A 19,233-nucleotide genomic window follows, 5' to 3' on the forward strand; every position below is an offset into this window, starting at 1 on the left:
TGGGGATGGTTCCCTTTTGTTGTCTACATCTTTTGTCTGTGTGATTTTAAAGGGCACGGAAAAATCTTTACTAGTGCGGGAATCCCAGTCAGTCAGACGGAAGGCCATTATGAGTCAAGGGCAGTTCACTGACACTGCCAAACGCCTGAGATTGTTGTTGATGTGTGTGCGTGCGTGCACATGCGTGTGTGCATAAGAGTGTGTGTGTGTGTGCGTGTGCAAGCGGGTGTGTGTGTGTATGGGGGGTAAGAGGCAATAAAATACATCAAGATTAATGCAAAGAAAATAAACACTTTTGAATTCATTATTACAAAACATCTGTAAACAGTAACGCCATGAAAACCATGTATAGCTACTATCAGCCCGTGGATATTGATTCCCAAATAAACCATGAGTAATATCACAAAGGACAATGATTTGAATAACACAAATCTTTAGTCTCCACAGTTTTCCACATTTATGAGATTATTTTACAAGATGATTTTGAATGAAACAGAATCTTGTATTTGACTTGTCTTGCAAATAATACAAGCTGAATTGTTAAGACAGGGTTGTGCTGTATTGTCTCACCAGACAACTGGCATAAAGCGATCCACTGGAGGAAGACAGCCCTAAAATGTAATCTTCTCTAACTTGTTAGAGAAGGTCACTGGTTTCCTTCCTGCTCCCCTGTTTACAACATGGAAATAAACCATAATGGCTGCAAACGGGAGAAATGTCAAACAAAAGAAGCAGGTTGAAACAGACGTGTAAACGCTGCCATGGGCAGACTTTTATTCTGTGATCCAAGCATTTGGTGTGTTTTCCACCATCATTTTCTGACATATTAATGAGATTAAGACAAACAGTAATTCAGTGCAATTGAGTAAAAGCAACGACAAAAACATTCAGAGTTGAAGTTCTTATTGAGCTAGCTAGACAGGTTTTCAGCAAATATATCCATGGGCTACTGCAAAGAGGTTTTATTATTCTAAAAGACATTCGAGAAATAACTAACAGTATTATGTGGACACTGGTTTGCACAACTTCGTTTGGAAGTGCATTTTTTTGAAATTTGGAATGCATGTACTGTATATAAAAAGTGGAATGTGCAAAAGGATACAGAACATGTATTATCGACCCTATCTGTCTGTCAAGTGAGCTGTCTTTGTTTGCCTATGTGGAGTACAGTGGATAGATTCACTCCAAAGGCTCGCTGTCTTCTGTGAACAGGTCGGCGAGGTCAGCCACTGTCAGGACCGCAGCCTCAGAGTGTTTCATAGCAGTGGTGCTGTGGCTGGCGGGCAAAAACATTTACACATGCTCAAATGCCATGCAATATCTTAAATCTACTTCTTTAGCTTTATTCGCCTCTGTTTAAATTAACTTTTTACATACCGCTACTATATTAGATACAATATTGGAATACAGTATTGATGTGGTCCTTACCTCTTCTCTGCCGTCTTTAGCATTGCCTGCATTCTCTCTTCAATAGTGGATTTGATGAGGAATCTGTGAACAAAGGTTGGTCTAGGGCAGTGGAGAAAATGCGAATTAGAGCACTGGACTAGTTACCATGTTTCAAAAGGCTAAAATGTACGTCACTATCAATGGAATAAATGCTCTACTTGCATTGATAAATTGGGTTAGGGAAACCTGCCAAGAGAAAGTGCCTGGCCACCTAAACAAACAACTTTTTCTTATCATTCTATTTTCTCCCAATTTGGTTGTTGCCAATTCCTGCTGTGCCACTGTTAGTTTAGGGAGGGTGTAGAGTAGAAAACCACATGCCCCACCCGTGACCCGATACACAGGGACACTGCCGCTTCTTTTCACCTGACAGTGAGGAGATTGACCAGGACAGCGTGACGCACAAGGAGGCTCACGCTATCGTCCAAGATCCCCTTTCTGTTGATCAGGTGCCCTGACCAACCAGTAGCAGTTGCTAATGCAATAACAAGGACACAATCTTTTGCTGACTCTCTGCCAAATATGTTCATTAGCACACCTGGCCAAACCGGACACTTCTTCCAGGAATCAAACCCGGACGGACATCTGTAGTGGTCAGTGGTGCTTTCGTATTCTTTTCAGGGAGGACGGTCATTTATTGACGTGCACGCGCATGCTCTAGAGGCTATTTAGAAAGAACTGATGTCAGGCTGTCAGCAGATCTAATGGTGGAAAAACTAAAACAATGTTTTCTAGTCTTAATTACATTTGCATTGTTAATTTTATTTTCTAGTTTAATTAATTCAATTAGAAAATAGAATGCTGCAGTAGAGAAACAAAGTTTGCTTTGAACGAATCTCAAACAGTAGCCTACATGCCACAGTAATGGAGCCATGTATGAGGACACACACATGCACATGCAGTCACTACTGGAAACCTACAGTAGGTGTTAAAGTATCCATATGAATATGGGAATTGGGCTTGCGCTGCACACCACTCACTGGTAAGTAAACCTGGTAAACTTGTTATGGAAATAGCCATTTGATTAGATAGGCTATATGGCGCGTCGTCACTCGAATCTATAGGGACGCGTTCTAGCATACACATGCGCAAGCACTGTTCCGTGCCGTTCCTGCGAGTGCATGTGGGAAAATTATTGACCGGACGCCATGGTGGTGGTACGACCAGCCTCCAAAGCACTACTGGTAGTGGTGGGCCAGTGTTTTACTTCTATGCCACCAGGACAACCATAAGGTCCATTGAAGGTTTATTATGGATTACTCAAGATGGGAGAATTATTTAGATAGCTAGATGGATGGAAGTAAAGCGTCATGCATTCTCCACTTTAAGATGGTATTCTGTGACGAAATTAGCAGATCTACAAGCGACAAGTTGCGACGCATTGTGAGATTGTAGATTCATATAAATCAGTCATAAGATTAGCTTCAGAGGCATTTCCACGCTGTCCATTAAAATAATGTAGTTCCTGGTTCTTACTTGGTCTGGCCGATGCGGTGCACACGGCCTATGGCCTGGAGCTCGTGGGCTGGGTTGAGAATTGGCTCCACCAGTAACACGTGAGTGGCCTCAATGATGTTGAGCCCATTGGAACCCGTGTGGAGTGGAAGGAGCAGAATGTTGATCTTCTCCTCGTATTTGAATGAGCTCAGATTCTCCTGTGGACATTAAGATTAATGATGCATCATTTAAAATACAGCAGACTAATGCTGCTGCCTTATTAAAGAGGGGAGGAGAGGGCACATTGAGATTTGCTTCAGATGTAAAGGATAGATGGTATAAAGCCGTCAAGTACAATAGTCTTGTTGGCCTGCAGGGGGCCAGGGGCATAATAAAATATATTATCATTATTGTCTTTCAGCACAGTTTGACATTAATACTTTATATTATTGTATATTTTGTAAATTATGATCTTGAGTTGTGTTTTCGATCTTAATCTCCTCTAAAGTGTTAAAAGTTGAGAGCAGCTATCTGAGAGCAAATACAAACCTGGAATTTATGAATCCCGTTAATTTGTGAGAATTCCAAGTTGTTGTCAAACAAAGCCTTAGCGATAATGTCTAAGACACTCTGCCACTGTAGAAACAAAACAACACAGAAAACAATGAGTTAAAATGGTCTGCGCCTGTTATCATCAAGATCTCTTCCATAACAGATTGAAGAAGGGTTTACTGTTACCGTGGAGAAGACGAGGCACTTGGCCCCAGGGTCAGTTACTTGAATCTTCTTCAGAGTTCTCACAACCGCTTCCACTTTGGTAGAGTGGCTTCCCTGATAGAGTAGATACAAGCAAGGTTGTTATCCTAAAGCCTGAGTTATAATTTGTCATGCGCCGGCTTATAGATCAGCTATTTGCAGCACACAACACTGGCATATTTACTGTAAGTTATACTCTGTTACACGGCTGTTCCTTTCGCAGAATAAAACTCATTACAACAAAAACACAATGCATTGTGATTTGAGCAATTGTGATATTAGCCATTTTCAGCAAGGAACTGTGTGGCAGAGTAGGATAGGAAAACAAGATTAGATTAGATAAAACTTTAATCCTATCTTTCTAATGTGAGAAGGACATCTGACATAGGTTATCAATCATGTGACAATTATTTATGTTATTAAACATTATATTTTTCTATAAGATTTATTCTCTATAGATCGGTGCATCTATCTATAACTTACAAGCTCAGCTGACAATCAAGAGCATAATGAAAGAGTGCCGTTCTTGACTGACCTTGACTGGGATGTCTTGGTCCTGGCTTGAGGACTGAGCGGTGAACACATAAGAAATCTCAGTGTGTGACGTGGTCTGCCGACAGATGGCACACTTGATGGCACGACGCCTCGAGCCCACGCTGTATTGCTCCACGATGATGGCGATGCACTCATTACAGAAGCAGTGGCCGCAAGTCAACACTGCCCACTGGCGAAAGAGAGGCAGAATGATTACTCAAAACCACCACCACAAAGTACCAGTAAGACTCCCTAAATCGGGAGATAAGCGACCGTCAGGTCACATACACAAACTTTAGAAGGCAATGGTAGCCAATCAGGAGGGAATATGGGAAATGGGATATATCCGTGTTGATGACATGACTTTAGAGATACTGTGTGCCGCTTTGCTTGATTTTAGGCCAAAATCTGTGGGAGCAGTGTCCAAAAATGTGTTTTAATCAGCAGAACAGTATAATATGTGCGGTTTATTTAATAAAAAAGAATACCGCTAATACTTCTTTTTTGTAAATATACCTTTAGTTACAAAAAAAAGTATTATTTTGTCAATAATCTGTTCAAATATTTTACAAAATGAATTCAAATGAGTTGATATTAAAATGTCAAATTCAAATGATTATTTTTTAAATGTCAAAGTCAAGCTCTTCATGTAAATAGTGTTTACTCACCCCTTGTCCTAGAGGGCGAGCACAGATGGGACAAGGTTCTGGGTTCTGTCCTCCAGTGGCTTTGTCCTGGGACTGAAACAAGAGAATTTCACCTGTATTTTCAGTGTGAAAAAACTTAGAGACAAGCTCTTAATTGCAATTAAAACTATTCAAAAGATGTTCAACATTTTAGTATTATGACCTTCATTATATATGTTTGAGGTGAGGCATTGAATAAAATGAAATTTGAGCAGGTCGAATTTGGCTGGAAATACACTCAGTTCCAATGATAAGGACTACTGTTAACTTCTGTTTCAAAAGTATAGTGTCCCTTTCTGGGCTATAAAAATATAATTAAAAAACAATGCCTTAATTAATAATGATTACTTGGGCCAAATAGTGAACAGTAGCTTGACAGTCTTGTATGATGAAGCAGGACTTCACTTTATGAACAACATACACATTTGAAACTTGGAGATAAGAGTTTTCCACCCAACAACAACGATATGGGCATCAGCCTGAAAATGAGCTGGCGTTACCTTCTCAAGATTCGTGAGATAGAGAAACTGGCCAAGTTTCTTCTGGAGTTGAGACTTTGCCACTGCCTGGTCGTTTAAGAGTTTCACTCTGTTCTGCTCAACCTGAAAGTTGAACAATCACAGAAAAGAGGACACAAAAACAATGGAATATGTGTGGAAATATGTTTGTGAAAAACAATGTGCAAGAAACGGACATCGCCTGTTCTAAATAATGAGGTGAGTGTCACCCTGGCCTGTAATTGCTTTATCAACATACTGAAGTCCAGACTCCAGACTAGTGGTTCTCAAGTGGTTTGGCATTAGCACTTATTAGGCAGTGATTCACAGTTTGTCACCCACCAAAACCATTCATCTGGCGGGATCTTTACTATTGCCACACAAAGCATTCAGAACTGTCCCATGACGTACGTTTGGACCATGAACCACTGGTTTGTGGTCTAGACATGAGAGATATTTTTTCCAAAATAAGCTATTCAACATGAGAAACTAAACATCTCTACATAAAACAGATAAATATAATATATAGAGCATGTGTAGAACAGCCTACATAACATTTAAAATCTCTTGTTCACCTCGTGAGTCTCTATGATGTGCAGCACTTTGGGTTTGGGCTCATCAGGTAGGCGCACACGTAGCCGCTCTGTAGCCATTCCCAGCTCATCTATAGCCGACACGTGGTTCCGTAGCACCATCCAGTATTCATGTAGCACCTGAGGAGGGACATAGAATTCATTATAATCTGGAAACCGTCTATTTCTAGAACCATACAAGATATTTGCAGTGAGTGCACTAATATCTGATCTTTCAATGTGACAGACTAACCAAAGAAACATGATAAAGCTGCAATCCCTTATTGATTTCACTGATAAAACTAATTTCAATCAATCAGTGTGTGTGTGTGTGTGTGTGTGTGTGTGTGTGTGTGTGTGTGTGTGTGTGTGTGTGCGTGTGCGTGTGTGTGTGTGTGTGTGTGTGTGTGAGAGAGTGCGCTTGTACATGTGTGGAGGGATTACAAGGATTTGTTGGATTTTTTATACTGTTTATGGGCTCACTGGTGTGGGTGTGCATGAAGGGTGTGTCATTGGAGTTTCATGAGTGTGTAGACAGTGTAATCATGATGTCATCTGGCTATGGGACCTGTACCGCATATCAGTTCTCCACTGTTCTATCAGAAAATAACCAAATGGAAGCAATGGTAGCTAACCAGCATCAACCACATAGTTCCCATATCCCAAGTTCAATTCTATGTGGACACCTTCACTGTTCATCCTCCCTCCTCTCTGCTCCTACTTTCCTGTCTCACTTTCCTTTTTAAAACAAGAAAAAGGGGCTGAACAACACGGGCTAAGAATTCTCTCTTTTTTAAGTGCCTACAATACCTTGTACTCTTTCTTCCAGTTCTCAAACAGCTCCATGAAAGTGTTGCCCTCCTCCACCAGGTCGGGGTCCATGCGTTTAGCTTTAGCAAAAGACAAGATGGCCTTCAGGGTCCGCTCAGTCTCGCTGGCCGCCCACAGACCACGGCTGGTTGTTGGGAGACGGTCATCCACCAGCCCCTCCTCGTCCTCAATCATCTCCTCAAAGATGGCTGTTTGACCTTTAACCCTGCAAGAGAGACAGAGATACAGAGTTCTTTATTCATCCCCAGGGTATTTATTGTGATGTGTCATAGAAGCATGAATTGTAACAATCACAAGCAGCACAAGACCATATAAATCTACTGTATACTATATAAAGATAGCAATATTAATGATAGCAATAAAGATAGCGATAATGAGAAATAATAGCTGAGAAATGCAACAGCAGGTTAGTTACAAAATGTGCAAAGAGCCAAGGTGAAATAAGGAGACATGTGCATTTTGCAAGCAGATGGAACCAACAGGAGAGAAACTATGGTGAATATTTGTGTGTTTCAGATGAACCTGGAGGTATTTTTCAACTTACGTGTGAGAAAACAGCTTGGATTCGTAGTCTGTGAAAAGCTCATCTGCTTTGCAGAAAACACAACTAAAATGTGTAAAAAGAGTGAGAACAAACATTGTGAAACAAGTTGAAACATTAACTATGACATTGGCATAAAAAAAGCTAAAGATCTAAATTACACATTCAAAATAATTCATATTTGCAATTTGAACTACATTTTTATGTAAAATAAAAATAACTAAACAAGGACACATTGAGTTCCAAAATATGTCCGTCATACTTGTTGAGTGGCAGACGCACAGGCCTCAGGTGACAAATGGTGGCCTCCTCAATTACTTGTTTTGAAGAAGGTCCTTCAAGCCTCTTCACTGCATCCTGCACAGTCTTCTGGGACTTCATCAGATCCCCCATTTGAGTGGTGAGTAAAAACTGCAGACCGCGCCCATCACGGAACCTACAGTACAGTGTACAAAAGGATCAGACAACCCAACCTATTAGCCATCTTTGTTTGGACATCATTCTGAACAATGATGTCACGATGTGATGGTGTGGTGACCTGACCTTAGTGTGACCTAATATAAAAAAAAGAATGATACATTTCGTCTATAATAAGCTTTTCATTGTAAAACAATCTCAAAGTTCGAAATGAGTACAATAAACAAAGGCAAAACACAGCAAATAACAAAAAATGCAATGAATTCACAATTTCTGTAAAAGAAATTCATTACTTGTCAGCCATGGAGAGCTTGTGGCCTTGTTGTTTGTAGCTTGATGTCAGTTCGTTGTGGATGCGGGAAACCAGATCGTCATCTATGGAGGACCGGATGGCTTTTTCTAGAACGTCCAACCACCAGGGAGAGTGTAGATTTACCTGCCAGATGAAATGGGCTGATGTTAAATGACAAAAATCATTTGTGTATGTATATTTTAGGTGACAGCAAAACATATTGTATTTATGTAATTCATTTATAACACTGCTGTTGATGGAACCATCGATTTTTCAAACATTAAGTTCAACATTTCAGGTAACAATTAAATTCATATAGGGTGCTTTGGAAGGAAACACATCAATAACAGCTTGATTATTTTATTCATTACTCCTCAACAGTATAAAAAAACTTTATAAAATTGGCTAAAGTGCAAATAGCATGCCACTGCAGACACTAACTGTACAAAGTGTAATATAAAGGCATTCTATTACTTTGCGTTTCAGCTCTCTGATGTTCTGCAGCACAGGTTGGAGACCCTGGTAAGCATCAGCCACCTCAGAGTTGTATTTGGTCATGTAGTGCTGCCGTAGCTGCTCTGCCTGCAAAATACAGCGATGGACGATTCAATCACAGTGGGCAATGGGCATTCATATTGTAATGAAGTATACCAATATATGAATATATAACACAATGTAATATACTGTATACTACCAGCCAATAGTAAAACATAGGGATATACTGTAAGGATGAGGGGTTCTGTTTCTGCTTAGCTCAATGGCTCAAGCATAAAGCCTCATTTATAGGCTCTTCTAAAGACATTGCGCACTGAAAATAACTAGTAACTAGTAACAAAAAAGACAGGGTCTAATAATGGTGTGGCTTCCCTGTGGATCCCTGAAGTCATGATGATGATGTCAAATATGGCTGGGAATGATCTAGGACCCTTAACAAAATGTGAAACATATTCATACATACACACAAACAAATTAGGCCATCTGTGTTTAAAATGTATGCATTTGTGCTAAGAATGTGGTATGTTATGTCATTAGATAAAATGACCGGCAAAGTATATAAGCTTTGACTGATCAAAGACATCACCTCCTCACTCAGCCGGTCGTCTCTCAGAGTAGGAGGTATCCCAGGGTGCTTTGCGTTCAGCAGTTCCATCAAATTGTGCGTGGCATGTAGCCTCTGTTTAACAAAGACAGCAATGACAGAGCCTTCCATGTCAGGTCAAACACACAGTAAAATCCTCAGTGGTCATTTAACTCTGAAGAGTGTACAAATGGAACCGGAAGCTGGAGGTGTTAGGCGAATAGGCGGGAGGAGAAGGACGAAAGGCCCTACAGTACGTCCTCCCGGTGGGGGCTACTCTCTCTAGCAGGTGAGTCAGTAGGCAACGACAGCAGTGACAACAAGAAGTGTAGGTGGGGAGGAATCCATTAGCATAATGACTAAATTAGGGAGAAGGGGGTTCAAAAAAAATTGGCTTCTCTAAATAAATAAATAAATGACAGAAACAAGCTTATTTTCTATGCAAACTCTAATAAAGTCTTCAATCAATCAATCAATCAAAGCTCTGCGGGACGGGCATACTTATACTTTAGCAGGATGGACAACTTGACGAGCTTCAACCACATTAATGTTTACACTGTAGCAAATTAGCAATGGTTTTCAAACTATTTAATTTCAACAAACCCCATGACTCTGACACACAAAGCCAGATGTAGGAGTGGTTAGCTCCTCTCAAGAAATAAGACAAGAAAACACATAACGGGGATACCTGCAAGGAATCCGTTTTCAGCCGGCCTTTGTGTTCCTCTGATGAGCGGAGCACGTCTCTGTACTTCTCCACCGCCTCTGCAAACTCATCTACAGGTGTCAAAGGCCAATAAGCATCATTAGCAACATTCAATGACATTATTAGCAACATTCAATGACATTACACATATAAAACTAATGGGATCTCCCCTATACAAACACATTACACATATAAACCTAATGGCATCTCCCCTATACAAACACATTACACATATAAACCTAATGGGATCTCCCCTATACAAACAGCCCAGTACCACTCAGTGACAAAACATGTAAACAGAGTTAGTCATGCGATACATCCCAGTACAAAAAAGGCGCTAAAAGCAAGTGATGAGATCATGCATTCTGTGTTTCCCATTTCCCATGGGAAACACCAAGTGGGGTGGGACACTATTTAGAGAAAGCAAAAGGGGTTTCGTACTTCTGATAATGTGGATTCCGGCCAGGCCATTGAGAGCGCACACCAATTGTCTGTGGGCTTCTTCGCACTCTACTCGACATTTCTTCTGCAAGGACTTCAGGAGTTCTTCCATCGTCATGGTGCTGGGGGGGGGGGTAAGGAAGACAGACAAAACCCACTTAGCAACCCATCCACCCAAATTACATGGGAAAGAGTGAGTGTGTGTGTGTGTGTGTGTGTGTGTGTGTGTGTGTGTGTGTGTGTGTGTGTGTGTGTGTGTGTGAGAGGGGGGACTGGGGATGGGGGACAGAGGACAGGGGACAGGGAGACTAATCTTTAAATAAGATGACCCTCCCCTTTTTTTTGCCATAGGAGGCGGTTATTTGCCACAGGCTTTTGTGGTCTATTATTGTTGATAATCCTGTGATACTCTATTCAGACTAGATATAATTGCTAATTATCCGACACAGCTAACATAAAGGTTTTTATTTGAGTGGCTTAGCTGCATTTGAATTTGTATTAGTTTAATTTATATAAATATTCAGAATGACATACATGAAGTGAGCAGATAAGATACTTTAGCAGGATGGACAACTTGATGAGTTTCAACTGCATTAATGTTTACACTGTAGCAAATTAGCAATGGTTCTCAAACTATTTAATTTAAACAAAGCCCATGACTCTATTTGGAACTCTCTCAAGTAACCTTAGGAGTCCCTGGACCCCATTTTGAGAACCACTGGTTTATAGCAGTGGTTTTCAGCCTGTGGCAATTTAAGGACTTTTTAACACCTCTAAAATGACAAATTAAACATTGGCCAAATGGTCAAATATTAGAGGCAGAAATTGTTAAAATAGCCGATCTACATGCTCACAACGCCTCGCAACGCAAGGCATTGTGAGCATGTAGATCTGCTATTTTCACAATAGAACCGTGTTATACAAAATGTAATGCCTTAACTGGTGTCCCCAGTTAAATATGATTATGTTCCGGCCTGAAAAGGTTGAGAACCACTGGTTTATAGGACAGTCTCTTGACTGTATATGTCTACCTTTTCTGCAGAGGTAGGAACTCCCCCCTGACGGCCTGTGGGTGGCAGCAGGCCTGGCGCAGTCTCAGCAGCGGGTACAGGATGGTGCTGACCGTACGTCTGTCCAGGCTGCCCAGCTTCAAGCTCCAGTCAGAGATCTTCCTGAGCTTGACCAGAGCGTCCTGGGAGCAGACCTCGTGCTGGCGGTGGTAGAAGTGGCCCTCCACAGGGGAGAAGTGCAGCCAGTGCACCTCCTCTGTCTGAGGAGGGATCTGGATCTGGGAAAGAACAACAACATGACATTCCATGAATTAGAAAACAAATGTTTAAGAAGTAGTGAAAATAGTTTTCACTAGTTTGGGTCCCGGGCAAACGTCTCATTTCTCATTAGGGTCTTGACCAAAAAGGGATGGGATTGGGAACCACTGGTTTAGTACATATGCAAAAAACTAAACCCAAATAAGCAAATGCACAACTGTAGTGAACATATTTACTGTAGACACTTGCACATTTCGCTCTTAAGTTGTATGCATGAGGAGTATGACATCAAAATGGCCGATGTGTATAAAAAAGAATGTATGTTTTTACAGCAAATATGTGTTAGGAAATAATCACGCAACATCAGGACACCGTAGATGGACACAATAAGCCAACCATAATCCATCAAAGATTTGTATAAAATAATACATTATATCACGGAATGCATTCTTGCATGCATCCTACCTGATCAATGACATCTTTCTTTGCCGATCGCCAAAGCAACTGACCAATGAGGTTGTACAGAGGCTCCGTGTCTCCACGGCGATAGGGACGGTACAGCAGCTGGTCCCACCAGTGTTTCACCCAGTATGGATCAACCCCCAGGAACAACACAAGGCCATACAGGTCTACATGAAACAAAACAAAAATCTGTTTAGGGGGGAACATTTCAGAACTATAATTCTCATCCTCCATCCATCTTCATATAAAAGGCTTCAATAAGAGAACTTGTTTTTTGTCAAAAACTGGACTATGGGATTATGTTTGCATTGATGTCAGCAGTAAGGTTTAGGTGTAACATTCACTTATGACTCGGGTGGCAGTGGCTCAGGAGGTAGAGTGGCCACTTGGGAATGGGAAGGTTCCCGGTTTGTTCCCGAGGATTAGTGTCGAAGTGTCCTTGAGTAAGACACTGAACCCTTAAACCAGGGCCCAGGGGTTGACATTAAGGTCTCAGAGGCACTTGCCCGTCGGGCAAGTACAGGTCATGTTCTACTTTGCCAAAGGTCATGTCCACTTGCCCTAAAAGTAAATCGTCCATTATAAGATGATAGGTAAGATTTTAATTACCGCTCAATTTAACACTTATTTCTTTACTTTATGGGGCTGTGCGATAGAATGATGTCATACCTCAATACCTCCAAACACCTATTGTGGCATCACAAGGGGACGGGTGGTAGATGGGTGCTATATTCCCACTCACAAAATGGCTGCCGTAATAAAAACTACATCTCCCAGGGTGCCTCAGCAGTCAGCACACAGACAGGTGCAGGTGTGTGAGGCACCTAATTGAGGCGTTGTGAGCTATTTTTGGGAAGTGGTTAATATAAAAAAAGAGGTTTCTATCACATAAAGATTTGGAGGACCCCCTGTAGTAACTCTGTCCCGGACCCCCTGTTGAAGAGCCCTGCCCTAAACAGCTCCCGATGAGCAGGTTGGTGCCTTACATGGTTTCTTTCCTCTGCCGTCGGTGTGAATGAATGTGTGAACGTAATGCACATTGTGAAGCGCTTTGGATAAAGGCGTTATATAAATGCACCATTACCATATACAGTAACAAAGATGTTTACAATGTAAATATGCAATGTAAATCTTGTCATATTACATGTTCACAAGAAAATGTTATTGTCTAAACAACAATTGTAACAACACGTATAAAAGCACATGTCCAGCCTCATAATGCTCACCTTCCAATCCTCTCTGGACTGGAGTACCACTGACACACCATCGATTAACAGACGCCAGGCGCAGAGCCATTTCTGCTGCCTGATTGTGGAGGTGGAAGGGGGATAAGAAAAAGAGCATAAACTTACAGAAAGAAAGAAAACTACAGAATAGAATAAATCAGTTAAATGTGTCAGGATGACTGAATATTCTGGCCAAGTTAAATTTAATACAGTTTAGACCATTTTAAGAGCAGTTACAATGACATTTAGTTACCAATTCATCTGAAATAAACACTTTTACAAGACGTTTACAGTACCAGCACAGTCCAGCAGGCAATCATTTATACTTCGTTGTATGACCAAAATAACAAAAGAAAATGTTCTATTATTTTATTTTGAAGCTGAGGCAATCTAATGGTGTTACAAAACAAAGTATAAATTAGGCTTAATCAGGAACAGCAGCTTTCTGTCCCTCTCACCTTTGCAGTGGTGCATTCCACCATCTGCGCTTCATCGAGACAGATCCGCCACCACTCCACGGCCACCAGGGGGCTCGGCACTGCCATGTAACGCTTCTGGTTGCGGAATCGGCGTCCATCCTCACTGTTGCAGTGTGGGATGTCGACATAGTTGAGCTCCGAGCGAAGCACATCATAGGTGGTGATGACCACATCCTGCTCAGCCAGCATGTGAGGCTGGATGAAACCATGCTTCTTCACACCTTGGTAAACCTGAGATAAGTCAGGTAAATGGATTCATGACATAACTTTCAATAAAAATAAATAAATCATAAGGTAATTTTCAAAGAGCCAAAGGACACAAATACTTCAGTATGAATCGGGAGTCTGTATGAATAATGAACAAACAACTGACTAGTGAGGAGCTATAGGTCTTTATAATCAACAATGAACACAAAAACGAAACTAAATTGTTAACATCTACACATCAAGCTACTTACTAGCACTCGAAGTGAGGAGGAGCTGATGTGTCTGTTGATCTCCTCCACCCACTGGTGGCAGATGGAGCTGGGAGAAATGATGAGAGTGGCGCCCGTGGAAACCGGCTTCATGGCAACCAGGCAATGGGGACAGTAAAACGGGGTGGTTTCCAAGCTCTCCTCTTTGTAGTTGACGCAGTCGGCATGCTGCCACAACTGACAGTTCATACACTGGACGCGGGCCTTGCAGTCAATAATGCCCAGCTCACCACAGATGCACTCAAAGCGGTAGTCTGGGGTGTTGAAGGGGACCATGGATGACCTGGTGGGGGGTGACATCTCCTCTCTCACGTCGAATAGCGGAACGTGTTCCTTTTCCTCGGATAGGTCACCCGTTGTCTCTGTATCAGCGTTTTCAGATTTGGTTATATCCTGCGATGCCTTTAAAGTCTGTTTGATGTCTTCACCTGCAGGGTCAGTTGTATAAGCAGGGGAAACATCCTGACTCAAACAGTCATCTGTTTGATCTGCGCTCTCTTCAAATGTCTTGTCCTGGTCACACAGCTTGCTGATTTCCTCGTCTGCAGGGCGTTCAGCGAGAGGGGAGCTCTGCAGGTTTTCTGCAGAAGGTGTCTGTGACGCCACATCCATATTCTCCTTTACCTTTCTCCGTGACGTCCTCCTGGGCGTGCTCGCTTTGTTTTTGGAGTTCTGACACAAAAACAAAACATGACAACAAGAATTCCCTTTAAAGCAAGATGATCAGCAAAACACATCATCTATCGAACTAAGGATTTCTATTCTTACCGACTTGGCTGCCCCTGCCAACATCTTCTTTGTTTCTTTGTAGTTCTTTCCAAGCTTGAATGAGCCGGCTAAACCGCGACCTTTAACGCGATCCACAACACCTTCATCTATCAGCTTTGCCATGGTCTTCCTGATGTGATTGCGGTTCTTTAGGAGGTCATAGTGGTAAGTGGTTCGGATGTAGGTAAAGATGGCGTTCATAGAGGCTCCTTTGCCTGTTCTCATCTCCTTTATTGCAGTGAGCAGCATAACACGGACAGCTACAATGAAGAGTTATAAAACTGTTATGTGGAATTTTAACAGACGACAGGCTTTAAAAGCTAGTTCTACACACCAAAAAATAAGTGACTTACTAGGGTAAGAAATCTTCACTTTAGGCTGAGCTTCTGACCGGCAGTGGATAAATTCATCTTTTTCTAATGGAGGGGGTATAAAATAATTCACAGACTGTCCCTGTGAAACGATGAGAGGCAAACACATGTATTAGTTCATCAATAAATTAATGTTGCTGAGCAAATATCAAAAGAGTATATTTCTTCTTACATTTCGACATTACATTACATTTCAGTGTCCTTTTTCCACCAAGCATTCATTTGCACATATTCACAGTCACACTTGGGTTCTCATAAAGGTGTACTGCTTTTGGCCACTAAACTAATTAGTTCTACTGAAGCCACAGAGATCAATAAAAACAAACAATCTGCCTGGCACCTTGCCTGAAATTGTTGAGTGAAGAAAGAGCTCTACTGATTTTTCAACACAGACTTCAAGTCTACTTCTCAACAGTTCTTAGGTTCTCACCCAGGGGCGTCGCACCAAATTCTGTGCCCTGGGTACAAGGATTCACTGCGGGCCCCCCATGAATGTTCTTCATTGGGGGAGGGGGTTTTACCCGTTTAGACTGGGAACGCATTATTACGCATTATTTTGTGATGTTCTCACCTCAGGTAAGGTGAGGGCCTCCTGCTCCAGGCCCTGGCGAGTATTAAACAGGATGAGTGCCAGCACTTCCACTGTCTTTCCCAGTCCCATCTCATCGGCCAGTATCCCCCCAGGCCACTCCACACCTGCTAGGGGAAACTCCCGTATCAGGCTGAAAGACACGTCAGCACAGTAAACCAGTAAGACTCCCTAATCGGAAGATAAGCGACTGTCACGTCGCATACACCACATAGCCAATCAGGGGGGAATATGGGAAATGGGACAGATCCATGTTGATGACATGACTTTAGAGATACTGTGTACCGCATTGTGTGATCTTAGGCCAAAATCTGTAGGAGCAGTGTCCAAAAATGTGTTTTTCAAAAATCTGCCTGATGGTGGCTCTAGAAGAGGGCCTTGTGAGAAATGAGGGTGGAGGTTGAGGTTTGGCAGCCAAGGAGTGTGTGTGCAGAGTTTGGCATGGATAGGGGCAACGATGCCGGAGATAAGAGTAGGGCAAAAGTGTGACGTGACAGACAGACTGACTGACAGCCGGTGGAAGATATATATATACTGTGTGTGTGTGTATATATATATATATATATATATATATATATATATATATATATATATATATATATATATATATATATATATATACATATACTGTGTGTGTGTGTGTGTGTGTGTGTGTGTGTGTGTGTGTGTGTGTGTGTGTGTATATATATATATATATATATATATATATATATATATATATATTCTTTTTTTTAAGAAAAATACAGTGGATACAAACAAAATAAATAAAGATAAACATGCATTAACAAAATATTATTATTACATCTGAACAAGGTGAAATACACTAGATGTCTTACCAGCCAGTAAACGGGTTGTAAAACAGCTTCTTTCCACATAAGGTGATCAACTCACGCCACAAGAAATGCAATGATTGCTCTGTAAATAAAATGTTTGTTATTCGTCTACAGTAATTGTGCATTATATAGTTAGTAGTACATATAGTCAGCTTACAGGTCTCTGCTTTTTACCTTCCGCAACCAGTAATTACAATGTCACTGGTTACATTTTCTTTCTCAAAAAGATCTAAAAGCTCATAGATTGGCTATTTTCACTATTCGTCATACAACAAAGTATATAGGGCTTAAGATTTGTCACATTGTCTGTGAGATCAGGAGAGACACACCTTTAGGAGAGGTGTTCTTGAGTTTCTCTCTCCTCAACATCCAGTTCACAGCCTGGCTCTGATAGGGCCTGAGGACTGGTATCAGAGCCTTGTGCTGGACGTCATAAGTCACCCCCTGAAAGTCTCGCTGACGCAGGTGTCGAACGTAATCGTAGAGCTCCTCAACATTCTGCCTCTCAAGATCGGTGTCACACACCTCTTCCTCACTCTCTACCACCTCTACAGGGAAACAATACAGCACAAAATAATTCCGGTTTTATTTTCATCTTGTGTTTATCCAACGCAAGTTTATTTAAGTATTTTGTATTGAGGATCACAATGGCATTAATGGGACCTCAAAAGTAGTTGCTAATGGAGGGGACATAAATGCTGTCATGACAGGTTGTTAACATAGTTCTGTATTTAAATGGGTGGATTGGTCAAGAAGACACTTACCAGGAATAATGAAGTCATAGAAATACTCCATTAACTTCTGCATCACTTGGTTTGCCTTCTTTAGCCGAGCGTTTCCTTCACTTAGGAACTCCGGTTTTCCGAGTCCAGGTTCCAGCAGGTGTATCCCCACCTGCAACGAAGGAAACGATGTGACCGAGTTCACTACTGCATCCCATTGTTAGTAAAACTGCTCACAACCAGAGTCAGTAGTCAACTAAGTAAACAAAGACAATCAAACTATCAGAAACGTAATCCAGCATCCATTGTCAAGCAAATAGAATACCTTTCAAAAGGAGCATTGTACATGATATTCTCTATCATACATGCCTTGACAGAGTCTTCTTTTGCCTGGTGGCACAACTGCACAACCCTCCTCTTCTGTAACCAGTCTAGATCCTCCACCAGGATTCTACTGAGGCTACACTCTGCTGTGCACGTCTCATCGACAGATTTTGCTTCCATTGCTTCCAAGCTCTGATCCTCTTGGCTTTGGCTGGAGAACGTGATGCATAGCTGTTCTCCCATCCGGTGGAGGGTGAAAGCCCTCTGTTCACAGTCAGAGGGGACCCAGGCAGGCCGGACGCTGAACTCCCCTATCAGTGCCTTCCAGAGGTGATCCAAGTTAGAAACGGGCACCACGGAGAGTGCCAGGGGTGCTGAGGAGGGGGGTGCATCCAGTGATGTGCTAGGGAGCTCCTCGCCTTGTTCTGAAAAGGATACTGGGATGGAACAGCTGGCCTCCGCATTCTCCTGGACAGTTGAGTGGACGGGAGTGGGGTCAGCAGGGAGGAGGGAGCAGGTGGGAGTCTGTCCATCATCTTCCTCAATTACTTCCCTCTTCCTGTCCTCCAGCATGTTCCAGTTCATCCTCTTTTTGGCCTCTTCATCCACCTTGACCGGTGGGGCCCTCTTTCTCCGGCTACTCATGATGAAAAATGCTACAAGAGAAGCAGAGTGAAAATTGACCGCCACCACACAATTCTAACGTATTTCATGAGTAAAGTAATCTAAAGTATTTGTCCTTTTTAAGCAAAATTCTGTTACGCGAATGTGCGTGGGATACACACTGTGGAAGTGTGGATGTTGTATTGTGGAAGGATGAATGGTGGTGGACTGAAAATGAAACTTTCATACTATAGCTATCAAGTTTAGTAATACAAAAATAACAGTTGACAGTGAGAACAAACTAAACGAGTCAATCGGACCGCAAGATGTGTGTTTGTTTAACAAAACGCAAAATTATCTTCTCTCTCAGCACATCAGGACAAGTGCGCTATATTATATATTGCATAAATACACATGTTATAACAGACTGTGATGCTTTGATGTGTATGTAATGCCTGCCCTCTCCATTCACTAACAAGAAGAAAATGCAAAAAACGTTTACTTTTAGTCGCTCTCACACAGACGCTTCGGCTCCGATCACAATATCGAACGATCCCCTACTTAAGGATCACAGGAATGCATTCTTAAATTGCAGCATTAACGCATTTGCTGTTATTGTGTATTACAAATGTGCAATGTTGCTGTCCACCATTTTTAAATACAGGAAGTGAGGTAAGAGAATAGTTCCAAGAGACATTGGCGTGCAGCACCGGTGGGATGCACTAGGTGGCAGCAAAGTTATGTCAATCTATTTACGCCTCACCGTTGACTTGCAAAGTTGCACGGCACCTGCATCAAATCCTGTAGACTCCCAGTATGACTAATGTTTGAAGTTTTAATGGTTCCCCATAGAGTTCTAATTTCCAGTATATATA

At 41.8% G+C, this 19,233-nt stretch overlaps 1 protein-coding gene across 1 annotated transcript; it reads right to left on the reverse strand.

Annotated features, from left to right (window-relative positions):
* Positions 1-811: 811 nt before the first annotated feature.
* On the reverse strand, positions 812-19,000 carry shprh (SNF2 histone linker PHD RING helicase). Its single transcript, XM_080750718.1, has 30 exons — positions 18,861-19,000; positions 17,801-18,411; positions 17,474-17,603; positions 17,039-17,257; positions 16,713-16,791; positions 15,859-16,009; positions 15,270-15,369; positions 14,917-15,176; positions 14,131-14,820; positions 13,652-13,903; positions 13,194-13,272; positions 11,971-12,134; positions 11,269-11,525; positions 10,238-10,359; positions 9,779-9,867; positions 9,094-9,186; positions 8,487-8,594; positions 8,014-8,156; positions 7,566-7,739; positions 7,307-7,369; positions 6,742-6,967; positions 5,935-6,072; positions 5,363-5,464; positions 4,845-4,916; positions 4,178-4,366; positions 3,625-3,717; positions 3,436-3,522; positions 2,926-3,104; positions 1,429-1,509; positions 812-1,276 (listed from the first exon to the last, which is right to left on the reverse strand). Exons 2-30 carry the CDS (start codon positions 18,398-18,400, stop codon positions 1,180-1,182), a joined length of 5,037 nt encoding a protein of 1,678 aa, XP_080606844.1. The 5' UTR covers positions 18,401-18,411; positions 18,861-19,000; the 3' UTR covers positions 812-1,179.
* Between the last annotated feature and the right edge of the window lie 233 nt (positions 19,001-19,233).

This window comes from Nannobrachium achirus (assembly GCF_963921795.1).
Source record: "Nannobrachium achirus genome assembly, chromosome: 20".
NCBI lineage: Eukaryota > Metazoa > Chordata > Actinopteri > Myctophiformes > Myctophidae > Nannobrachium > Nannobrachium achirus.